We start from the raw sequence: 21,384 nt of genomic DNA on the forward strand, positions 1-21,384 counted from the left end.
CCAGGAAACTGAAGTTACAGTGAAAGGCTTGCTGATCCAAATTTTAAACACAAACTTGATTTAGAGCGGGAAGTTAATGACCAGATGTTTGTTTCATTAAGTGGAGCAATAGTAGACAAAGAGAGGAATTGTTTTTTCTCCCAATTTAGGGATGCAATCTCCAGGGAGAAACGGAAGTAGAACAGAGGAATCCAAGAATGTATAGAACATGCATGCACGGGGTGAATGAATCAAAGCACTTTAAGAAGAATTTCTGAGCTTCATCAGGAAGGATTGGAATAAGCATAAAGACCCATACAAATTGTAAAAGTGCATAATGAAGAGAGTTTGTACACCGCATTTATGAGGTATGTGCACTGCACAAACAAGGACAAAAGGCAGAGGATCACTGTACAACTTTAAAGGCAAACGGTGAAGGAAGCTTGGAGATGGGCTGTTATACTCTTGAGAAGTAGTGTCCTTTAAAGAGATGAGTCATCTGCTCTATTCTAAATTGGAGCAAGGTGAAGTTATGGATATAGAGGTGGTGCTCAAATCCTGGGTGCATACGGTCATGTTGCCAAGGTTTTTGTCCTTTTGCATTACTTTGTGTCTAGACTGATCGTGTCTTAGTTGTGGGTGTGCAAAGAGATACTAGATGACACGAGTCTGTCAGGCATTGCAGGCATGGGTGTCAGTCACAATAATAGCAAAAGAGCAACTTCAGAAACAGCCACAGGCAGAGCACTTTTGAGAAACAAAGATAAGCAAGGTTGAGATCAGACTGAAAGGACAAACAGAAAAGAGATTATAAAAGGGAAAAGCACAAACAGTGGTAAATAGAATAGGGCTAAAGAATCCATGGAGTAAGTGTGTTTGTGTCAAGAATTGGTGATGCCTGTTTCAAAAGCCATTAAACATTTTGTTGGGAGAGTCTTCTATGCCCATCTATTTGGTTTCTAGAAAATACTTTTTTTCCCAATTCCTAAACAGTACCAGAGCGGACATACCATTTTTGGATAGTCATTAAAAAATACTTTGGTCACAAAAATAACAGATTCCATACCTGACCTAAAAACTGATTGTTTTTTTCAAACTCAACAACACTGTTAGCCAAGCATAGTTATTTACACAATTAGGCTGCATTATTTCAGCGCAAATAAAGGAACACATACTCACTCATGCTTTACAACAGAAGTTATTTAGTCCTGGGTCACACTGACCAGCAATCCCTGACAGTGCTCTATAAGGATTCTGAAACTCTTCAGGTAGAGTCACTCCTAGGGTTGAAAAGTATGGAAGGCAGGACAACAGATCTCACTCTGACACTAGGTAGCGCAATAGTTTCACTTGACATCCACACTTTCAGTTCAGCTGAGCACTTCGGAAGTGTTAAAAGAAGAATCTACATTCGCGATGGAGCAAATGACTGACAATGTTCAGGCTCATTCTTTTAGACTGCAGAGCCGTTCTAGTCTCGTTGTACAATATTAATAACTGTTGCATGCTCATTAAATTTGAGCTGGTCCACAATCCCTTGAAGTCTCAGACTCCCCCTTGTAGACATTGTCAAATGGCTCCACTGATTGGGATGACTACGCCAGGCGAAGGAATCCAATCTTGGATTTCTCATACCAGTTACCCCTCAGTTTCTCCAACGGGCTTATCATCTACAAGGTACCTCAACACAAGAATTTAGGAACTCAGGGGTTTTGCTTTTGTCGGACCACTTGGAACCTGACTTAGTAGCGGAAACATCTGTAAACCTATTCTCTGGGTTATGGACAGAGAAAAAAAGACAAACTTACACTGTGAAATTTGGCAGTTTAGACTTCGATTCCTTCTCCCTACTGTAAGTGAAACAGCAGGTTAGCACAGCAGCAGCTAGGAAGATTCTCTCCCCCCCCCCCCAATAGAGGTCACTAAAATCAGAGCGCCACAAAAGGCAGTCTGTTACTGCGATTCTGAACTTTCACCAATGCTAGCATAGGTGGAAAATCCTGTCACGATCAGGCTTTGACAGTCATTTATCCTGAACTTGGTGATGAAGCATTGATGAAGATATTTTGGAGTGCAGCCTCTACCCTGCATACCTTCATTAAGATCAAGGGATTGTCTCAGCATTAATGGTCTCCTGAAAAGACTAACTACTCAATTGGACCTGACTGAGGCATTAGTTAGGTTGGGGGCCTCGGAAAGATATGGTTAAGAGCATAGCTCCAAAGCAAAAACAACAAGTGATGGACGGAATGCTGAACATTGTCAAACACTCACCCCCAGTCATAGATCTGGGTTTAATCCATCGTTCTTTTGCTCACCATGCCACCCCAGTTTGGACCCAGCCATAAGCAAATCAGTCTTGACCCTGTTCCTCATGGGAACAGTCCAGACCGAACTGCCAAGCCAGGTCCTCACTGGACCGGAAACAAGCATCCTGGGACCGGTTTCGGGGTTTCACCCCTCATCAGCCAGGCTAGCTTGTATCCAGTGGCATGGGAAGCACGGGACCCACGTCTGGGCATACCCTTCCCACTTAGGGCGACAAAGCAAAAACAACAAGTGATGGACGGAATGCTGAACATTGTCAAACACTCACCCCCAGTCAGTTCTTTTGCTCACCATGCCACCCCAGTTTGGACCCAGCCATATGCAAATCAGTCTTGACCCTGTTCCTCATGGGAACAGTCCAGACCGAACTGCCAAGCCAGGTCCTCACTGGACCGGAAACAAGCATTCTGGGACCGGTTTCGGGGTTTCACCCCTCATCAGCCAGGCTAGCTTGTATCCAGTGGCATGGGAAGCACGGGACCCACGTCTGGGCATACCCTTCCCACTTAGGGCGACAAAGCAAAAACAACAAGTGATGGACAGAATGCTGAACATTGTCAAACACTCACCCCCAGTCATAGATCTGGGTTTAATCCATCGTTCTTTTGCTCACCATGCCACCCCAGTTTGGACCCAGCCATATGCAAATCAGTCTTGACCCTGTTCCTCATGGGAACAGTCCAGACCGAACTGCCAAGCCAGGTCCTCACTGGACCGGAAACAAGCATCCTGGGACCGGTTTCGGGGTTTCACCCCTCATCAGCCAGGCTAGCTTGTATCCAGTGGCATGGGAAGCACGGGACCCACGTCTGGGCATACCCTTCCCAATTAGGGCGACAAAGCAAAAACAACAAGTGATGGACGGAATGCTGAACATTGTCAAACACTCACCCCTAGTCATAGATCTGGGTTTAATCCATCGTTCTTTTGCTCACCATGCCACCCCAGTTTGGACCCAGCCATATGCAAATCAGTCTTGACCCTGTTCCTCATGGGAACAGTCCAGACCGAACTGCCAAGCCAGGTCCTCACTGGACCGGAAACAAGCATCCTGGGACTGGTTTCGGGGTTTCACCCCTCATCAGCCAGGCTAGCTTGTATCCAGTGGCATGGGAAGCACGGGACCCACGTCTGGGCATACCCTTCCCACTTAGGGAGACAAAGCAAAAACAACAAGTGATGGACGGAATGCTGAACATTGTCAAACACTCACCCCCAGTCATAGATCTGGGTTTAATCCATCGTTCTTTTGCTCACCATGCCACCCCAGTTTGGACCCAGCCATATGCAAATCAGTCTTGACCCTGTTCCTCATGGGAACAGTCCAGACCGAACTGCCAAGCCAGGTCCTCACTGGACCGGAACAAGCATCCTGGGACCGGTTTCGGGGTTTCACCCCTCATCAGCCAGGCTAGCTTGTATCCAGTGGCATGGGAAGCACGGGACCCACGTCTGGGCATACCCTTCCCACTTGGGGCGACAAAGCAAAAACAACAAGTGATGGAATGAATGCTGAACATTGTCAAACACTCACCCCCAGTCATAGATCTGGGTTTAATCCATTGTTCTTTTGCTCACCATGCCACCCCAGTTTGGACCCAGCCATATGCAAATCAGTCTTGACCCTGTTCCTCATGGGAGCAGTCCAGACCGAACTGCATAGCTCCTCCAACACTCCATCTCTTCACTGGTCCTTCATAATGATGGTGAAACTAGACAACTCTGGAGGGCCACAGACCCCTAACTCAGCTGTGGCTGATAAATGCTGTTGACAAAACACCTTTGACCCAAAAAACAGAGAAAAACAAATGTGACATCACAAAGACACAACACTTATTTCGGATCAAGTCACACTAAGCACATCCGGGACAGAAAGCAGGGCCTCCACCAGCTGAGAAAATTGAGGAAAAAAATTGAATTAAATTAAAATATATCACTAACCACAAAATCAATGGAAAATAGAATGCATTGTGGAAAATGTTTAAAAAGTCATACAAAGTAAATGGATGCATTTAAAACACATCAAAGGGCAACGCTGTGTGTTTTGGGACGCTTCTCACAGAGCTACAAAATAGAACTTAAGGGCCGTCAGTGTGGTGCATGCAGAATCGGCTGGTTGAAATGAGCGTGCACATATTCCTCCTATCGGGTCGAATATGTCTATGGAACCAACTGTCTGTCATTTTTCTTTTTCAAAAAGGAGATATTTAATTGTATTTCCATGACAATGTCAAAGATATAAATATTTATTCATAAAACAATTCAATCAATTGACAATTAAAATATGTAAATAACAGTCTTTCCTACCGAAAAACATATTTAAAATGTATTCACTCGTCATTTAAGACCAGTCTAAACGGGACTTTTTGTATCAGCTTTAAATGAGTTGCCAGTGTTTCCAGAGTGTTCAACTTGAACGAAGTTATCAATGCATCAGAACGACTTTGTGTCTAGTTAGGGCTCAATTTTTTTTTCCATCCCGTCAGGAATAGAAGGTAATTTAAAATGAGTTGTATAACACTAAATGTACCCCCTAAATAACACGTACAGTTACCACCACTCACCTTCATTTTCCTCAAACTGTAATTTTTCATGCAGGTTTGATTCAAATTTTTAATTTTAGAATTATTTTATTCGGAATAAATGTTTTCAAAAACATTTATAACATTTAAAAAAATGTTCTGCCATACCATCTAAGGGCAGAGATTATCCAGCACAACGCATTCACTGTTAGGTCATGAAATGAACTACCGTGGTGCAAATTAGTCATTCTACGAATCTGAGATTCCTTTTGTCACCTAAAGGCAGCAATCTTGGCATCTAATATTTACTCCTGTGGTTTCAATGTCACATATAAAGGTACCAGCCTTTTCTTCTATAATGTGCACATTAACCTATGAAGTCAACTGAAGAGCAGTGAGACTACATTAAGAAGCTGGCTACTCACTATGTTCCAAATAATACGAATACATCTGAAAATGTAAATCCAGAGCTTAATTTGTAAACCTACCTCAGTGCGGCCGGCCAGGGATTTTCTCAAAAACACACCACCAAATATCAACCCCACTCAGCCTTGACTCCACCTCATAACTATTTTTTTACACCACTCTAAATCTCTTTATCTCACTCCTGCAAGTTTACTTTCATCCCTTTCTTCCCTCCTCACTGCTTCCCTATTTATCTCTTTCTCTCCCAACCATCCTACAAACAAACGGAGCTATTGAGAGGAATTCCACGCCTGCCCGATTCTAAAGGTGAGAACCTAAATGTTGTTGCAACTTAAAAAAAGTGGATGTCATCTTGAAAGTGGATGTCATCAAGAACGTATCAGCAAATGACAACTCCTGGCAGGTACTCCTACAGTTTAGTATGGCTGCAGTCTACTAATATTGTCCCTCTTTCTGATTCTGAATTCCAACAGTAATGCTCTAGGTCCCCTCATGACCCTAGCCAGCCAAAATGGTTTACAAGGGGTGGATCATTTGGTCACACTTGCACTGATAAACCTGACCAACAGTTCCAGGGGGCAAACTACTGCTAAGGATCCATCTCATTAGCAGGGAATCTAGGTAACTTAAAAATATATCACTCTACAGTTCATAGTACAGATATGCGAGTGAGAGGTTTGTTTCCATTCTTCATCCACACATTAACTAATAATATCCTGGGGACCCTACAACAAATCCGTGGCAGGACAGGAAAAAACTATGAAGTTATTGTGGTTACAATAGTGGATAGGATTAGGATGATAATACATTGGACTGTGGGGGGTTACCAAGTTACCTTGATATTTCAGGTGTCTTTAACAAACTTCCTCCTGCTCCAGAATTTGCCGAAAATTGAGACAAATGATATGGTTCATAAACGGACTGTTTCATTCTTAGAAACGTGTTATCCGTGCATAGCAATTCCACACTTCCGGGAATTTCTCTGGCCAGTTGCAAGTTTCTGCCTTTCTGCATTTATCTCATTTTTACTTTAGATTGCTTAATGCCATTCATTCATGTGGGCTCAGCTTCTTTATTTAGGTAGACATCACTCATCTGGTCCTTAGTTTATAGAATCTGTTGAATGTTAAAGAATCAAGAACAAGCCCCACCCTGCACGCAGACGACAAGATGTCAGCCAAATCATTTCAATTAAATCCATCAGCTCTGGGAATCCTCTATGAAACCAGCTCTGCTTTGTGATAGGCTGCCTTTGCTCAACTTTCATGTGCAAATGCCTTGAGCAAAGAACATCAAAACCACTCTATATTGTATGTAGACCAAATGTTAACTTCATCTTCGCTGTAACCTTTTCTTCTTTTCTGTGTAATCTTAGTCGATACAGGTCCATTTTCTTCAGTGTCTACTGCAACACTGTGTACCTCAGATAAACATAATTTACTATTAATAAGCACCACTGCACGAACAGAATACTGTTGAGAATTAGAAAACATGAACATTGCACCAAGCTAGCATTACCTGCACTAAAACCTGGTCCACATGTTTATCGAGTTTAAATCCCATTTTACACATAGAACGTTTCATAATCACATGGGTCCTATCATCAGGGAAAAATATATTTGGGACACATCTAAGTAAGTGGACCATGGACTGTACTGTACCCTTTAGCCATCGAGACATGATGTATCAACGTTCATCTAGATTATAGGCTGCTGTCTTCAGGAGGACTCCATCTTTTCACAAACACCTGGAAGGTGATTGTCTCAAATCTCGTAGAAACCTAAAGCAAAGCTCTTCAAACAGGAAGATTCTACCTGAATGCTAAGCTCTTAAAAAGATGGTTACCACCACATGGTTTTGGAATAAAAGGTAATAGAGAGAAAATGAGAATTGCCAGTGACCTCTGTTAATGAAAAATCATGATTCAACCTTGGAACCAAGGATGAAAGATAAATAGTCAAGATACAGGTGTGGTTTGTAATGATAAAGTATGAGCTTCATAAACGAGAAAATAACGGAAATACAAACTGTTCTATGGCAGAAATTGCATGCTAAATTTCAACTTAATTTTCTTTTTTTGTGTATGTTAAGATTTTTGTGAGGCCCTATAATTTGGATTTGGCCAGGCACGATCAACCTTAGGTTTGTTTAGTTATCAGAGAATGAAAACTGATCCATCAGAACTAGTCTGAGTTTTGTAGTTTCATGATAGGTTAAGGAATCGTACAGGTTTGTCACCATCCAGAGCTTCTGTCACAGAGCAATGCGCAAGTCCTTTGGGTGAAAGATGTTCCTACACTGAGGGCAGTAGGGTTGATATTAAGGGGTAAGCTATTTGCTTCACAACAGCAAGCTGTTTGCTTTCTTGTCAGTCTTCAAAGTGTAAAAAAACAATGTCAAGCACAATAATGGTTTCTTGAATATGCAGCAACAGTTTCCACACAATGCCAAGCTGCTGCTGCTCATACCAGGTATGGGAGCACTGGATGAAAAGTTTAATAAACAAAGAGACATAGCGTGACAATCATCATTAAGGATTTTTAGTGATATAATGTACTTGAAAACTTCAAATTCTCACAGAACACATTTATGGATAGGGTGCAACTCCACATCGGAATTTTAAGAAGCACTCACAGGAACAAAGCTGCCCTAATGCAGGTTCCCATCCCCTTTCATGGGTACAGTAATTGTTTAAGGTGAGTCATACAGGTGGAACAAGGGGAGAAGACTCCTCAATTAATTTCACAATCACAATGTCATTAACTATTGAACTAAGCTCCCTTGAACCTTTGTTTAAAAAAGTGAAGTAGTGCCTCAAGTGAAGTTACCTTGTTCTTCATGAATTTGGAATGGCTTCGGTATACCTCCATCTGCTTCATCTCCTCCTCCCTCTCCTCTGTGCTTAGTGCCCCATTAGACTTTAGCATTTGGATCTCCTCCTCCATATCGCGGAGGCCACGCTCCATAGACGTAATCTTTGAGTCCTGCAAATGACCAAAATTTCGATTAAGGGTTCTTTCATCTGTATAACTGTGGGTGCATACACCAAGGCCCAAGAATGATTTTTATAAAACTAATTTAGGTCCTCAGATCACTGGCAGCAATCTGTTTCCCCCACATGTGTATGGTGCAATTATGATGGGAAACAGGGATTTAAAATTTCTGATTTTTTCCCCCCCAGTTATCAATTCCTGCATCACTAAACCAGATTAAAAGATACAGGTGCAACTATTCTTAATGCAAAATTTATATACCATGATTTTTTTTTAGTTCTGCATCTAGCATAGCATTAATGAACATTCTAGAGTGCAATATCGTGAAAATTTCTTGCCTCCCTGGTTATGCGTGCCAACCATGCAGGAATTAGCAAGTTATAAAAAAAAATCCTTCTTAATGTTACGAGCTACACACACTAAAACTGTAGGTTTGTTGAATGTGCTAAGTAATTTTGGTTACAAGGTTTAGCAGCAAAAAGATCTGCGAGGGTGACGCTCTTTATTATTACATTTCACAGCTTCCGAAGAGGAGAAAACAGTCCATTATTTCAGTTAGTGCCCTCTTCCTAAAGGGAGAGGATTGGTGAGCGTAGCCTACAAATTTCATTACACGTTCAAATAAAGTGTAGTAATATTTTTAAGAAACAGAATCTGATTAAGCTGTATATCCCAGCGAATACCCGTTGCCCTCTCAAAGAAATGTATTCTCTCTCACGGCCCAAAGAGCAGTCAAAAACAAATAATGAGAGAAAAAAAGGTTACGTCTAAGCTCTGATAACCAAATTTGGTGACAATGCAATTTATAGCTTTTTTTTAAGGTGAGAGATGGAAAAAGGTTGTTCTTTTGTTGCTATTCGGGATCGAAAAGCCAACAGAATACACTACTAAAGCAATTTTACGAGTGAGTCGAACAAATTATCAACGTAACTGTTACACTGCCACCTAGTGGTGGGGACTTGAAACGATTTCAAACACTTTTCTTTCAGGACTGGGCGAACAGGCATCACATGTGCTTGCCTTATGACTTTTCCCTTCTATTACAAAGTCATTTTAACCCTTTTGCTGTTAGGCATTTCCCCCTATAATGTTAAGCCCCTTTTTGGCCATTTGAGGTAGTTTGAACATAGGTTTCCATAACTTTTTATTTTTCCTCATAAGGTATCCATACAAAATGTGGGTCCAGTTTTTATCAACATCCTGGGGATTCTAAGACGCACAGGGTTTGTGGACTGCCCTAGAAGGGACCAAGACAATAGCCAAAATATAGCTAATTTTTTTTTAAGTAGGAAAAAAGTGCTCGACAATAGAAGTGTCTGATTCTTTCCTACAAATGGCATCAACCAATGGTTTGCTGTGCTAAAGTTCCCTCCTTTCCAGCATTCAGGAACAGGTAGCGCTGAATCAAAAAAAACTATTTTTGATAACTACAGAGTTGGCATTTTTCAAAAAGGTAGTCCATTTTTTCCTAATTTTTGTAATTTCATTCAAAGTTCCAGTTTGTGGTAGAAACCTATGTGAAACCCACAGAGGATCCCGGAAAGCTATTGATTTCTGAGAAGTAGAACATTCTGAAATTAGCAAGGTAGCATTTGTGTAGATCCTTTAAGTTTTTCCTAAAGAAACTAACTCTTAAAATAAAAGTATTAAAAATGAGTAGAACAAAAACATTTCTGTGATGAAGAGTTCTGGAATCTGTGGGGAGCCACACATTTTCTATCACCTAGCAATTCCCCCATGTCTCTAAAAAAAAATTGCACCTCACTTCTATGGGTAGGACTAGTGACTGTGACAGGAAAGGCCCCAATAGGCAACATAGAGTTATCATATTTTTCTACTGAGAACATATTTTCCTCACATTTCTGTAATGGAAAGCTCTGACATCTGCGGGAAGCCACACATTTCCTATAACCTAGCATTTTCCCATGTGGTTAGGCATAGTGCCAGAGAAAGAAGAGGCCCCCAAATGCAACATGGACACATCACATTTTTCCACTGTAAACTGAGGTGTTTTTCTGTAATGTAGATAGCTGTGGATTTTGTGTTGTAGCCTTAGAAAGGCTAGCAAACCTACACTCTTTGAAAACTAGACTACTAGGGGAGTCCAGAGTGGTGTGCCTTGCTTGGATCACCAGAATGTTTATTTACCAATTGTGCCCTGCTTACCTCAAACTTAGCCTAAAATCATTTATTTCCCTTGCATTTCTGAGACAAATTTCCACAATATGCGGGGAATTGAAAAAATACAAACCACTAAGTGTTCCTCCACTAGTGCTGATAAAAACGTTACCCTACTTGTGTGGCTGAGTCTAATGGCCACAACAGGCAAACATCAAACAAGGATCAATGGGAGTCCTACAGAGCGCATCTCATTGACTCAAGTTTGATTTGTTCCTTTTGGGGGCACTAGGCGCCACCACACAAACAAGATGCTATTTTTATGCGGACAAGAGGGTAAACGCTGGGTGGTAGGAATTTTGTGGATCCCTGTGGTTTCCAGAAGTTTACGTCACAGAAATGCAAAGAAAATGGGTGATTTTGGTAAAAGTTTGAGATTTGAAGGGCATTGCAGGAAAGAACATTTTGTGGAATCCACACGTGGCAAACCAACCTGAACTCCCCAGGATGTCTAGTTTTCATAAATGCCTGAGCTTGGTAAGTTTCCCCAGGTGGCAGCTGACCTGAACCTGATAAATGCATCTATTCAGCACAGAAGTAAAACAGTATTAGGAGTAAGCCCTATTTAGTTACTCACATGAAAAATAACCCAAACGGAACAAAATGTCTCCACTTGGCATAGGGATGAGGATGCTTTAGTTCCCAAAGGACAGAAAGACTCTTTTGCCCATTCTTGGGTAGGAGCATTGGCACAATGCCAGAGTAGGTAGCTGCAGCATTTTATTTTGTTCTGGTGCCATGTTGAAATCCCTGGTGCTTACTGGCCTTTCTGCCCCCCTGGGGCAGTATTTGTGTAAACACCCGCAACCCCCCACTCCCAAGCAGCAGAATGACTGATGCAGCTATTCTCTGGTGAGAGCATGGCGTGATGCCTGGGTGAGCTGCATTCCACAAAAAAGGGCTTACCCAGGCGTCATGCAAAGCTTCCACCCCAGAAAATATGCATCTTTCCTTCTGCCCCCCAGGGGAGTTGATTCAGAGTGTTTAACTAAAATGTGAGACTGACTGGGGAGTAAAATCTCCCACATTTGCCCCCAGGAGGGCAGAAGTAATATTTTGGATTTTTGTGAATATAGGGGGCTCGGCCTGGTATAATGGATGGCTGCCCCCAACACTTGATATATGTTAAAGAAATTCCCTGGGGTCTAGTGAGCATCCTGACCCCCTGGTGGCAGATTGGGGAGCAAATTAATTCCCAGATATCCACCACCAAGAGGGCAGAAAGACTTTTGGATTGGTTTTTTTTTCCCCGAGGAGAAGGCTCAGTCCGATTTATAGGATGGCCACCTCCACCCCTTGACATATGAAAAAACATGTGTGTGTGTGCGCGTGTGTGCGGCTGGGGAGGGGAAGGGGGGCAGGGTCTGGTTTCATAAATAATAAATCAGTCTTGGTTGCGGGGGGAGCTCTTCCCTAGCAGCCAAGGCTAAACATACAAAAAGGAAATCCCTTTGATGCAAAGGGCTCAGGTGGGACATTTGCTCACTGATGGAAAACACACAGGAGGTCAAGAGTACAGCTATAGTCCACAGGTGGTGTGCGCCCTGACTGCAGCAAGCACACCTTGAACAGCCAGTCATTGAGATATCGGAATACAGGTAGTCCCAACCTTCAGAGATGACCAATGAGTCCTTCCATCGCTTTGATGAGGACACAGAGTCAATGTGGGCCAATAAGCAGTACAGCAAAGTGGAAGTGTTCCAACTCCACTGTAAACAGCAGGGAAAGTCTGTGGGACTGCAGGACACATGTATCTTGCAAGTCCAAGAACACCAGCCATTCCCTAGCATTCTGAAGTAGTCCTTTCTCAGAAGGCTTTCAATGATCCGTTATAGGCCTGAGGGATACGTTCTTCTTGGGCATGAGGAAGTAGCACTCCTCACCTCTCTCGAAGTTCTGCTCTCTTTTGGTCTTTGACCAGCAGGAGGTTGACATTCTTCATCTGGACTGAGGTATGATATGCTGAATTTTGTTGGTCTGCACCGGAAAAATCTAAGCAGCTTGGTTGCCGCTTCAGCATGGGAGGAGTATGTAGATGAATGCTGCCCCTGGTGGCAAGAATGGGTTTGACTGCCTCTGCCTCAAATAGGTTGGGCTGGTTGCTGCGCCAGCTAAGACACTGACGTTGCCTGTAAGCTAGAAATCTGGAGTGACCCCTAAATCTTCTGTATTGCTGATGGAAATTGGGGCTGGCAACAAAAAAAACAAAAGGTTGTGAAGCGGTGCATTTATCATTAAATGGCTCAAGCGCAGAGATAACCTTTTCCCCAAAAAGACAAGATCTGTCTTATAAGCATGTCGATGATAGACACCTGGATATCCCCAGATAATCCAGGTGCCTACCATCCATTGTGTTGGTGCTGATAGACAGGTTTACGCAATCCATGGTGTCTAAGAAATCACACAGTAATTATTTTATGAATCATTTACATCCAAATTCTTTGGGCAAGAGACACCCAGAGGTCTTCCGAGACTTCTGGCAATTCTTTCAATCATACGCAGTTGTTAATCTAGCCCCTCTGCTACTCTGTTCACTTCTACTGTAAAGGAGACACTTTCTGCTGCTGGTGTCCAGGTGGTGAGACTACTTGTGTCAGTGGAGGTGTTTGGCCACCAGCATTGTGTAGGTGTAGGTAAAAGAAAAGGAAAGTCCTTCATCAGTGTAATGGGGAGAGGGGTCGCTTTCACACATCCTTGTCATAGTCAGAAAAATTTGTAGACATTGGACCGAGACAGACTTGGAACCAAATAGGGCCTGCACCCTCTGGTAACACTCGTATTATCAAAGAGGCTGAGGATCTAGTTTAATTACCACTGACTATGCCCTGTTAATCTAATAGCTGGACATAGGCCGGGTGCATGGCGTTATTGGTCAGAGATTGAATCTTGCACCTGCAGAGTAAGCATTCGCATTGGTGTGGACTTTGAAGTTGGAGAGGAAACCTGGACTGCCATCAGTACAGGCTCAGAAGCTGCAGGGGAGTGCCAGAAAATGCTGGGGGACAGTCAGCCAGTGTAAATCTGACTCAAACCCACTGCGACTCCTTGGGGCAGGAAGGCGCGCCAGAAGGAGCTGGGAACAACTGAAAGGTCTGCACCCCTAGCCTCCATGAAGGTCGTAATTTGCTGCAGGGTTGGCAACAGACCAGGGATTTCATAGTGTGCGAGGATCAACAGTGTCACCAGACTGGATTCAAAAGATGTTGGAGGTGAGAAACCATCCGATTATCACCATTCAAGTGTCATTATCTCAACTGAATTAGAGTATCAGGATGCAGTTAACCACTTTTCCATGCCTTAACAAGCTCTGCTATATTCCAGGAAAATATTCATGATGGCTCACTTCTTGGAAGAATAGTTGACAGATGTATGTTTTTGCCAAGACTCTAAGGTGTCAGCAAGGAGGCATCAATAGTTCGAAAGAGCCCATGAACTAACTAACAGAGGCACCATAAACGTGGAGTTCTCCTACTGTAACATCACAGCTCTTTCCTATTCTCAACTTTGAGTGTAAATTTAACAGCAACTGAAAATGTGAAAGACAGAGAAATCATCAGGCATCCTAGACAAACAGTTTTCAAATAACCTTCTTGTCAAACTAAGGTTTGCTCTGGATGGAAGTTTCAGCAGCATATTGTTGTCAGAATGCCCTATGAGGTAATCTGCAAACTTGCCTGATATGTCTCTAAAAGGTACATGTCTATATAACAGCACTGATTCCACCTTATCCACAAGAAAGCGAGCCCAGACACCAGGATGCTGGGACCTATGCAGAGTGAAGCAAAGGCATGAAGAAATCCATAAAACAATCGTGGCTTTAACAGCCACTTAATTGTGGAGGCTACCAGCATCTAAATAAATATGTTTTATTTAACTATTAATTTCTCATTGAGGTTTCCTCAGTCTGACAACAGCTTTCTTACAGGTTCGGTTCCAAAGGAAACACATCTTTTATTTGCCTTTGCTCCGCCTCTGCTCATGTCCTCAGATTTCGAACCATTCCATAATCAGCCAGTAAGCCGGGCTTCCTCTCCTAAGGTCTGGGCAGACTCCCTCTCTTTCTCAAGCGTGAATCCAAATGACAGATGTGTCAGAAACAGCTTAAAGCCTCCTCTAATATGGCGTGTCCAAGACTCACTCTAGAGATGATTGTTGCTTTATATAAATCTTTGTCAGCTTGATAATCACCCTTAGCATGGCCAGTACCATGATGAGTACCCAAGAGGCTAAGGGGAAAGATGCATCAGGCTTGTCAGATGTCTACTGATGCCCTCAATTGTGGAGGACTACACAGACATGTTCCGACAGGCCTAAGCTGCAATTTTCTACGTACCTCCCTTTTCAGGCAGATAAGGACAGTCTCATCCACCAAGCATCTGAGTGATGTGATTTTCTTCAACAGTGGGAATAGAAGAATCTCAGACATTTACTCAAATACTGAGTTCTGGGTGAGCCTTCCTAACATCCAGCAGAATGTGTAGAATGTTTGGATAGATGCATAAGTGTGTAAAAGCTAGCTCCTCAGGAACTATGCTATAAGTTAACCAATGGAAGGGAGGAGTGAATCACTCTCCCTCACTCAAGGACAGAAGGTCTCTCCATTGCAGTACAAATGGGATCACTCTGAAGAAAATGGAGAAACAGAACTAACCTCTCTACACAACTAAAGAAGACATCATGAAAATGAGCACCCATTGTGGGCTATCCCTGATCTTCTACAGTAGCCTATGGATTAAAGCAGTCAGAGGAAAGGCATATTCGAGTTCCCTTTTAAGTTCAATACCACACAGCTTCCTAGGAATTTGAGGCCATGCTAATTCTGGAGGCAAAATTATTGTGAACAGTGTTCAGATGAGTGGCATACGTATCTATGACTGGATGAAGTCAGGACACTTGAGTACGTCTTTAAACACTTAAAGAACACACTGCCACTTGTGTGGAAGATGGGAGCAATGTATTTAGGCAAGTCCATTCTGGGAATGTCTATGATTGAATTATTAGATACTACCAAGGGCATGCTGTGCTGTAAGTACCATTTACAGATGTCTACCCTCAGCCGGCCGAAGTGCAGAGAGCTTTATCACATTGCTTCATTTCACAGAAGAGGGTTGTGGCAGCAACTAGGTGAATTATACCCTTGGAAGGATTTATGGGCTAGAAAGCTTGCCTTCCGACAAATGTATGCAGCAGGTGGATGAGTGTTATTTGTCCCCCAGGACAATGATGAAAAGTTCCCCCCCCAATAAACTCCTCCCCTAAACCCTTGTGTTGATTGTGACTGTAATCTGTAGATGGAGCAGGCGAGGAGGAGGAAAATGCATCACAGCAAAATGTAGTAAAGAAGGACTGGGGTGGGTTTGGAGTGAGGGACAATGGAAAGCCATGAAGACCAATAATTAAGTTTAAGCATTTAATGTCAACAGCCTGGATAAGTGTGATTAACTCTTACCAGCCATAGATCTACTGATGAGAATAGAATCTATACTTCCCTCAGAACCAATTAGAATGCATTATATAACGCTAACAGAATGAACAAAATAAAGGTTTCATAAATTGTTAAAGACACACATTACAACACATCCCCACCCTTTCAACCCAATAAATAAACACAGAGGGTGCACAAAACCCCAAACAAAATAATACTTCTAACAAATAAAGCTCTTGAGAAAAAGAAAAAAAAACATGATAATATCTTGTGCTCCAAAACAAGTAAGAGTTCATAGCCTCTGTAGGTAGCCTTCTAAATAACGAGGCAGTCTGCAAAATCTCTGACGACGTACCACATGTTCACACAAAAGGGATACATTATTTCTGCACTCACATCCCCACAACCATTTTCATGCCTTAGCATACAACCAGCAGAATTTTCTATCAATTCTGCATTATCCATTAACATGAAACTGCTGATACCTTCTTGACTGTGTTGCTTCATGTCATTGTCAATATACCCTCTCTGATAAAAGGCCCCCTTGCGACAATTTCATTTATTACCATTAACCTATTCGATGTGCCTCTAGTGCACCTCCTTCACTTTGAATGGGCCACAAAATTTAGATAAGCCCCAACTCACTCTATCATGCTTCACTTTCACCCACTCTCCCTCTTTGATGATCCTTTTTGTCACGCCACTCAACTTATCCTCCTTTACCTCATTACCACAATTTAACAACCATGCTGGGGTCAATTTTGTGCCTGGCTTCCTTACTCTCATACTTTCAAAAGGTGATATTTTGGTCACTCCATTCTCCGTAGTAACAATAGGCCTACACCATGTTATTTACCATCCCTCCATGTCACCCCTCCCTGAATCACCATCAATGCTGCTCCTTTAATCCATTGTTCGGCCCTCTCCACCATCCCATTGGCTAGGGGCTTGTACAGTGCAGTGCGATGATGCTTTATACCACACCTTTCCAAATACGATCTACCCTCCTGTCAAGTGAGTTAAGTATCATTACCTGTGATAAGTAGCTGGGGAAAGCCTTCCTCTTGAGACACCCTGTCCAAACCTTCAAACGGTACACCTATTGGTCACCTCTTTCAAAAACCTAATTAACCATTTGGAAAGTACATCCACTATGATCAACGCATTCATGCCTTCACCCCTCACACCTTTGATGGGGCCTATGAAGTACTAATACAACAGAACTCACAGTTTACCTGGATTCTCAATATGACCCAGCACAGCTGCACTCCTGTTTTCAGTCTTGTTTCACTCTCTTTGCAACTATCAGACTTTTCCACCTAGGATGTGATCTAGTGATCCATCCCTGGCCATCAGAAAACATCCCTTGTTCTTTTTTGACACAGAATTTGTACTAGATGTCCCTCATGGGCTATGTTAATAATTTTCTCCTTCAATCCCTCAGGTGGGACAAATGTAACATTTGTAAGGAGTACCTCCTAGCCATATAGAGTCAATTCATCTAACACCTTTAAAAAAGGCCTCACAGGAGCAGAAACTGTAGTCTCCCTCCGTCTTCCTCCTACTACCATATGTTTTACATCTTTTAATACAAGGTCAGATTACATACACCTTCCTCACGCATTCTCAGTAAACGCTCCACCCACACCATTGCTCCTTCTTGCTCCTTGGCCAAAGTTAGTGCCATCTAATGACAATTGCGAAAGACACTCCGCTTGAGCATTCCACCAGCCTGGAATGTTCTCAACCTTGTATTTGTATTTTTGTAATCTAAACTCTAATCTCTCCAGCCTCACAGTTCTTTTCCTACTCCTCCTGGAGTCAGAACTTTGATCAAAGACTTGTGACCTGTGCAAACAGAGAAATTCAAACCCCACAAAAATGTTGTGAAGTACTCAACACTCCATGCTGCAGCCATTGCCTCACGCTCTATGACAGTAGTTCCATTCATTGTCAGTTAAAGAACGTAAGTGCCACAGTTCTCTCCACTCCTGCATGCAACTGGGACAATACAGCACCCACAACAAATGCACTAGCATTCACTGTTTCAACTGAATATCGAATGGTGTTAATATTCCTGCCTCATATACTTCCCTATTTATATTATCAAAGGCATTTTGCTGTTCCTTGCCCCACACAAATGTGCACCCCTCCCTCAACAACAGTGTCATGCTTTCTGTTTTCTCTGCAAGATTGTTCAGAAACTTTGAATAATATTAAATCAGTTCCATAAAGGATCGCAATGATCCTCATCGTGGGGTGCGGGTACTAATCTGATGGACCCAAGTAAATCTTCCTTATGCTTGACACCCTCGGTGAGTCCAGCCTCACACAGCCTATACAATACCAACCAAAAGGCACGATTATCCTCTTGTACAGTTTCCTGAATACCAAGATATAATTGTGCAAAATAATTAACTTACTACAGGCCCTTGAACACTTCAGTCATCATGCACTGAAAGAAGCTTGCAGTGGAGGATAACCAAAAGGGCATTCTTGTAAATTGAAACATGCCCGCCTCCGTAATAATGGCTGTCAAGTTCTTTGCTCCCTTTTGCAAATGGATTTGGTTGTACGCACTCTTACGATCAAGTTTGAAGAAACATTTTCCAACTTTGAGCAGTAAAAGTAGCTCATTGATCTATGGTATGGTGAATGAGTGTCACAATTTTCTGTAATTCCACACAAAATCTCAGTCTACCTCATTTTTGTTTGTTTATTTTTTTTAGTTATTACCTTGGGCGAGGCCCAACTACTGGAATCCACGGGCTCAATAATACCTTCTTTCACCATACCTTCCAACATTTACTACACTCCTCAAAACCACAGGCACCCTTCTCTGGAATGGTACCCTATTTTGACAATATACTCAGGACATAGCCTTTCAATCGACATAATTTGTTCTCAAACACATTGCTCACATCATTCAGTATCTCCTCAAATTACATCTCGCCCACCACTATAACCTGACAAGAAGCAAGCCCTTTTTTGAACAGGATACTCAACAACAAGGCTTTCTTCATTTCTTGCTAAAATCCTGACCATCTAAAGCAATCAGATTGTTTTCAAAAAGGTCAATCTAGTCTTCCCACTGGATAGCTGGTTGATCGTGATGGGATAAAAATGCAGGAGGAATAACAATTAAAGAGGATGCCATTCTGAGCTGGCTGTATAAACATATATGTTTGAGAGATACAACATTGTTATTTATTGAGTATAAACCACTTTCCAATGGAAGAAAACGATTTCTTCTCATTTTCAAGGTGCATTCCACTTATAACCACAAGGTCATAGTGATCCATTGCCATGCCCCCAATCAGCAAGATACATTCCTCATGAACATGTCCACAGTGAGCATATTTGGCGATTGTGCAAGCTTGGAGGTAAGATTAACTTTAGCATGTAGGTTTACAAATTAATCCATTCAGGCCTTGTGTCATGGTTGTGAACGAATGCATGTGAGCCGTCACATTTGAGCTTGCTCACCACACGCTGCCTCACAATGATAGATACATGTGTGTTCTGTGTTGAGCTTGTGCACGTCGCATCTCTCAGAGCTTGAGCAATCATTAATATCAGTGACGTGATGTGGCCCCAGTAATGCAAAAATCACTCACACCCACCAGCTTTATATTGTTCTCTGGATCTCAGGCGTAGGTCCTTGAGTTGCCTCCTCCTTGGTATTCGCTTGTCTGACCACTACTACTCAGTGCCCATTTGAGATCAGTGGTCACCACCTAGGCTGCTGTGGCTGACAAATTGACCACAAAATGCAGTAATGGAAAGCCACAAAGTCCAATAATAAAGTTTAAGCATTTAATGTCAACAAAATGAAAACTCTTGATTCCCCTCTTGCCAGCCATACATCAGATGATAAGAATAGAATCTACGTTTTCTTCAGAACACATTCAGAATGCAGAACATAACTCTAATAGAATGAATGAATAAAGGTTCCATAACTTTTGCAGACACAGATTACAACACATTGATTATCTAGTAGTTGGGTCAAAGTGTTGTGCCAGATAAAGTTGCAGAAACTGCATCAGGAGCTTGGTATTGATGACCACATCTAAGAAGGATGCTCATATTCCAGAAAGGTTTTGGACTCACAAAACTGCCATGCTTTTATCACTGAGGAAGTAATCCACATATGAAGGTCAACATTAACCTCTCTATAGACATATATACCATTTGCTGGTATGTCATATCCTCTCCTGCCATGTCCTTGCCAGTATTTCTATGCAGACAGTTTCCTTGTCAACATAAGGTTAACCCTTGATTAAACATTTTAGCAATTAGCAGTGCATGGCAAGGGTACAGGTTATAGTTACCTTAGGGCAAAAGTAATATTTTCTTGAAAGAACTATAATTGCTGAATTTCTATGGTTGTGTGCATGCAGCCAACCCCACACTGTGGGTCTGTGAGTGGGTGTGTGAGTGGTTTTGTGGTCAGTGAATAGGTTTGTGAGTGGCTGTGGGGGTGTGTAAGTGGGTGAGTGGGTGTGTTGTTGGTTGAGTGGGCCTGTGACTGGGTGTGGTAGTGGTTTTGTGAGTCTGAGTGTGTGAATGGGTGGGTGAGTGAGTGTATTTTTGTTTAACTCGGCCCTGGATCTGTGAATCCATTGTGGCTTCATGGTGGAGGGTGTGTGTGTGGGGGGTGCGGGTTAGATAAGGATGGGTTTAGAGGCTGAGAGCCTCAGATGATCCATGGATCCTCAGAAGACCAAAAAACAATTTTTGGCCAATTTCTTGCCCATGAAGGGTCCCTCATAGACCCTTCTATCAGTCCCAAGGCGACAGGGTACCTATACCTTGAAGCCTTCCATCACTTGACTTTTATTCCCCCACCATCCCAGACCGGAGTCCTGATACACAAAATGGCAACCACAGCGTTTCTCTCAGTTTGCAGCGAGCCAACCACGGCACTCCTGTTGGCATGTGGATCTGCGGATTCACCCCAGTGGATCTGCGTCTCCAGATATACATAAATCTTTTTTCTTTAAAAACTCAAAAACTACTGAAAAGATTTACACCAAATTACAAAAAGAGGTCTTGGTGAACTAACATCTAACTTTCTGCCATATTTGATGTAATTCCATTTGGCGGTTTAGGCTGTAGTCATTCCTCAAATCCTTATGGAAAACTGCATGGGTGTTGGAAACGGACCTTTTTGCAGGGTTATCTCCAAACATTGTTCCTTCTTCCTCCTATTTTTTCAGATCTGTTTTGCTGGTTTATGGTCTCTGCGAACTTTACCACTGCAGATCAGTGCTAATGTGCAAGTGCTCCCTGTGTAAATTGTATTGGTGATTGGTTTATCCATGAATGGTGTTTCTGATTTACTAGTAAGTCTCTAGTAAAGTGCACTGTGTGTGCCTGGGGCATGTAAATCAAATGCTACTAGTAGGCCTGCAGCACTGACTGTACCACCCACATGAGTAGCCCTGTAAACATGTCGCAGACCTGCCACTGCAGAGTCTTTGTGTGTAGGTTTGCACTGCCAATTTAAAACCTTCCCTTTTACTACATTTAA

At 42.4% G+C, this 21,384-nt stretch overlaps 1 protein-coding gene across 8 annotated transcripts in view; it reads right to left on the reverse strand.

The window, feature by feature from the left end:
* ERC1 (ELKS/RAB6-interacting/CAST family member 1) overlaps nucleotides 1-21,384 on the reverse strand; it is a 1,341,708-nt gene that overhangs the window by 1,007,759 nt on the left and 312,565 nt on the right. For all 8 annotated transcript variants that reach the window (XR_011202236.1, XM_069228108.1, XM_069228104.1 and 5 more), the window contains exon 5: nucleotides 8,084-8,239. Coding sequence is in view for 7 of the 8 variants with exons in the window: in XM_069228108.1 (XP_069084209.1) it covers nucleotides 8,084-8,239 (156 nt within the window). In the remaining variant the exon portion in view is untranslated. The remainder of the gene's footprint in view (nucleotides 1-8,083; nucleotides 8,240-21,384) is intronic.

Source organism: Pleurodeles waltl, chromosome 4_1 (assembly GCF_031143425.1).
Source record: "Pleurodeles waltl isolate 20211129_DDA chromosome 4_1, aPleWal1.hap1.20221129, whole genome shotgun sequence".
NCBI classification, from domain to species: domain Eukaryota; kingdom Metazoa; phylum Chordata; class Amphibia; order Caudata; family Salamandridae; genus Pleurodeles; species Pleurodeles waltl.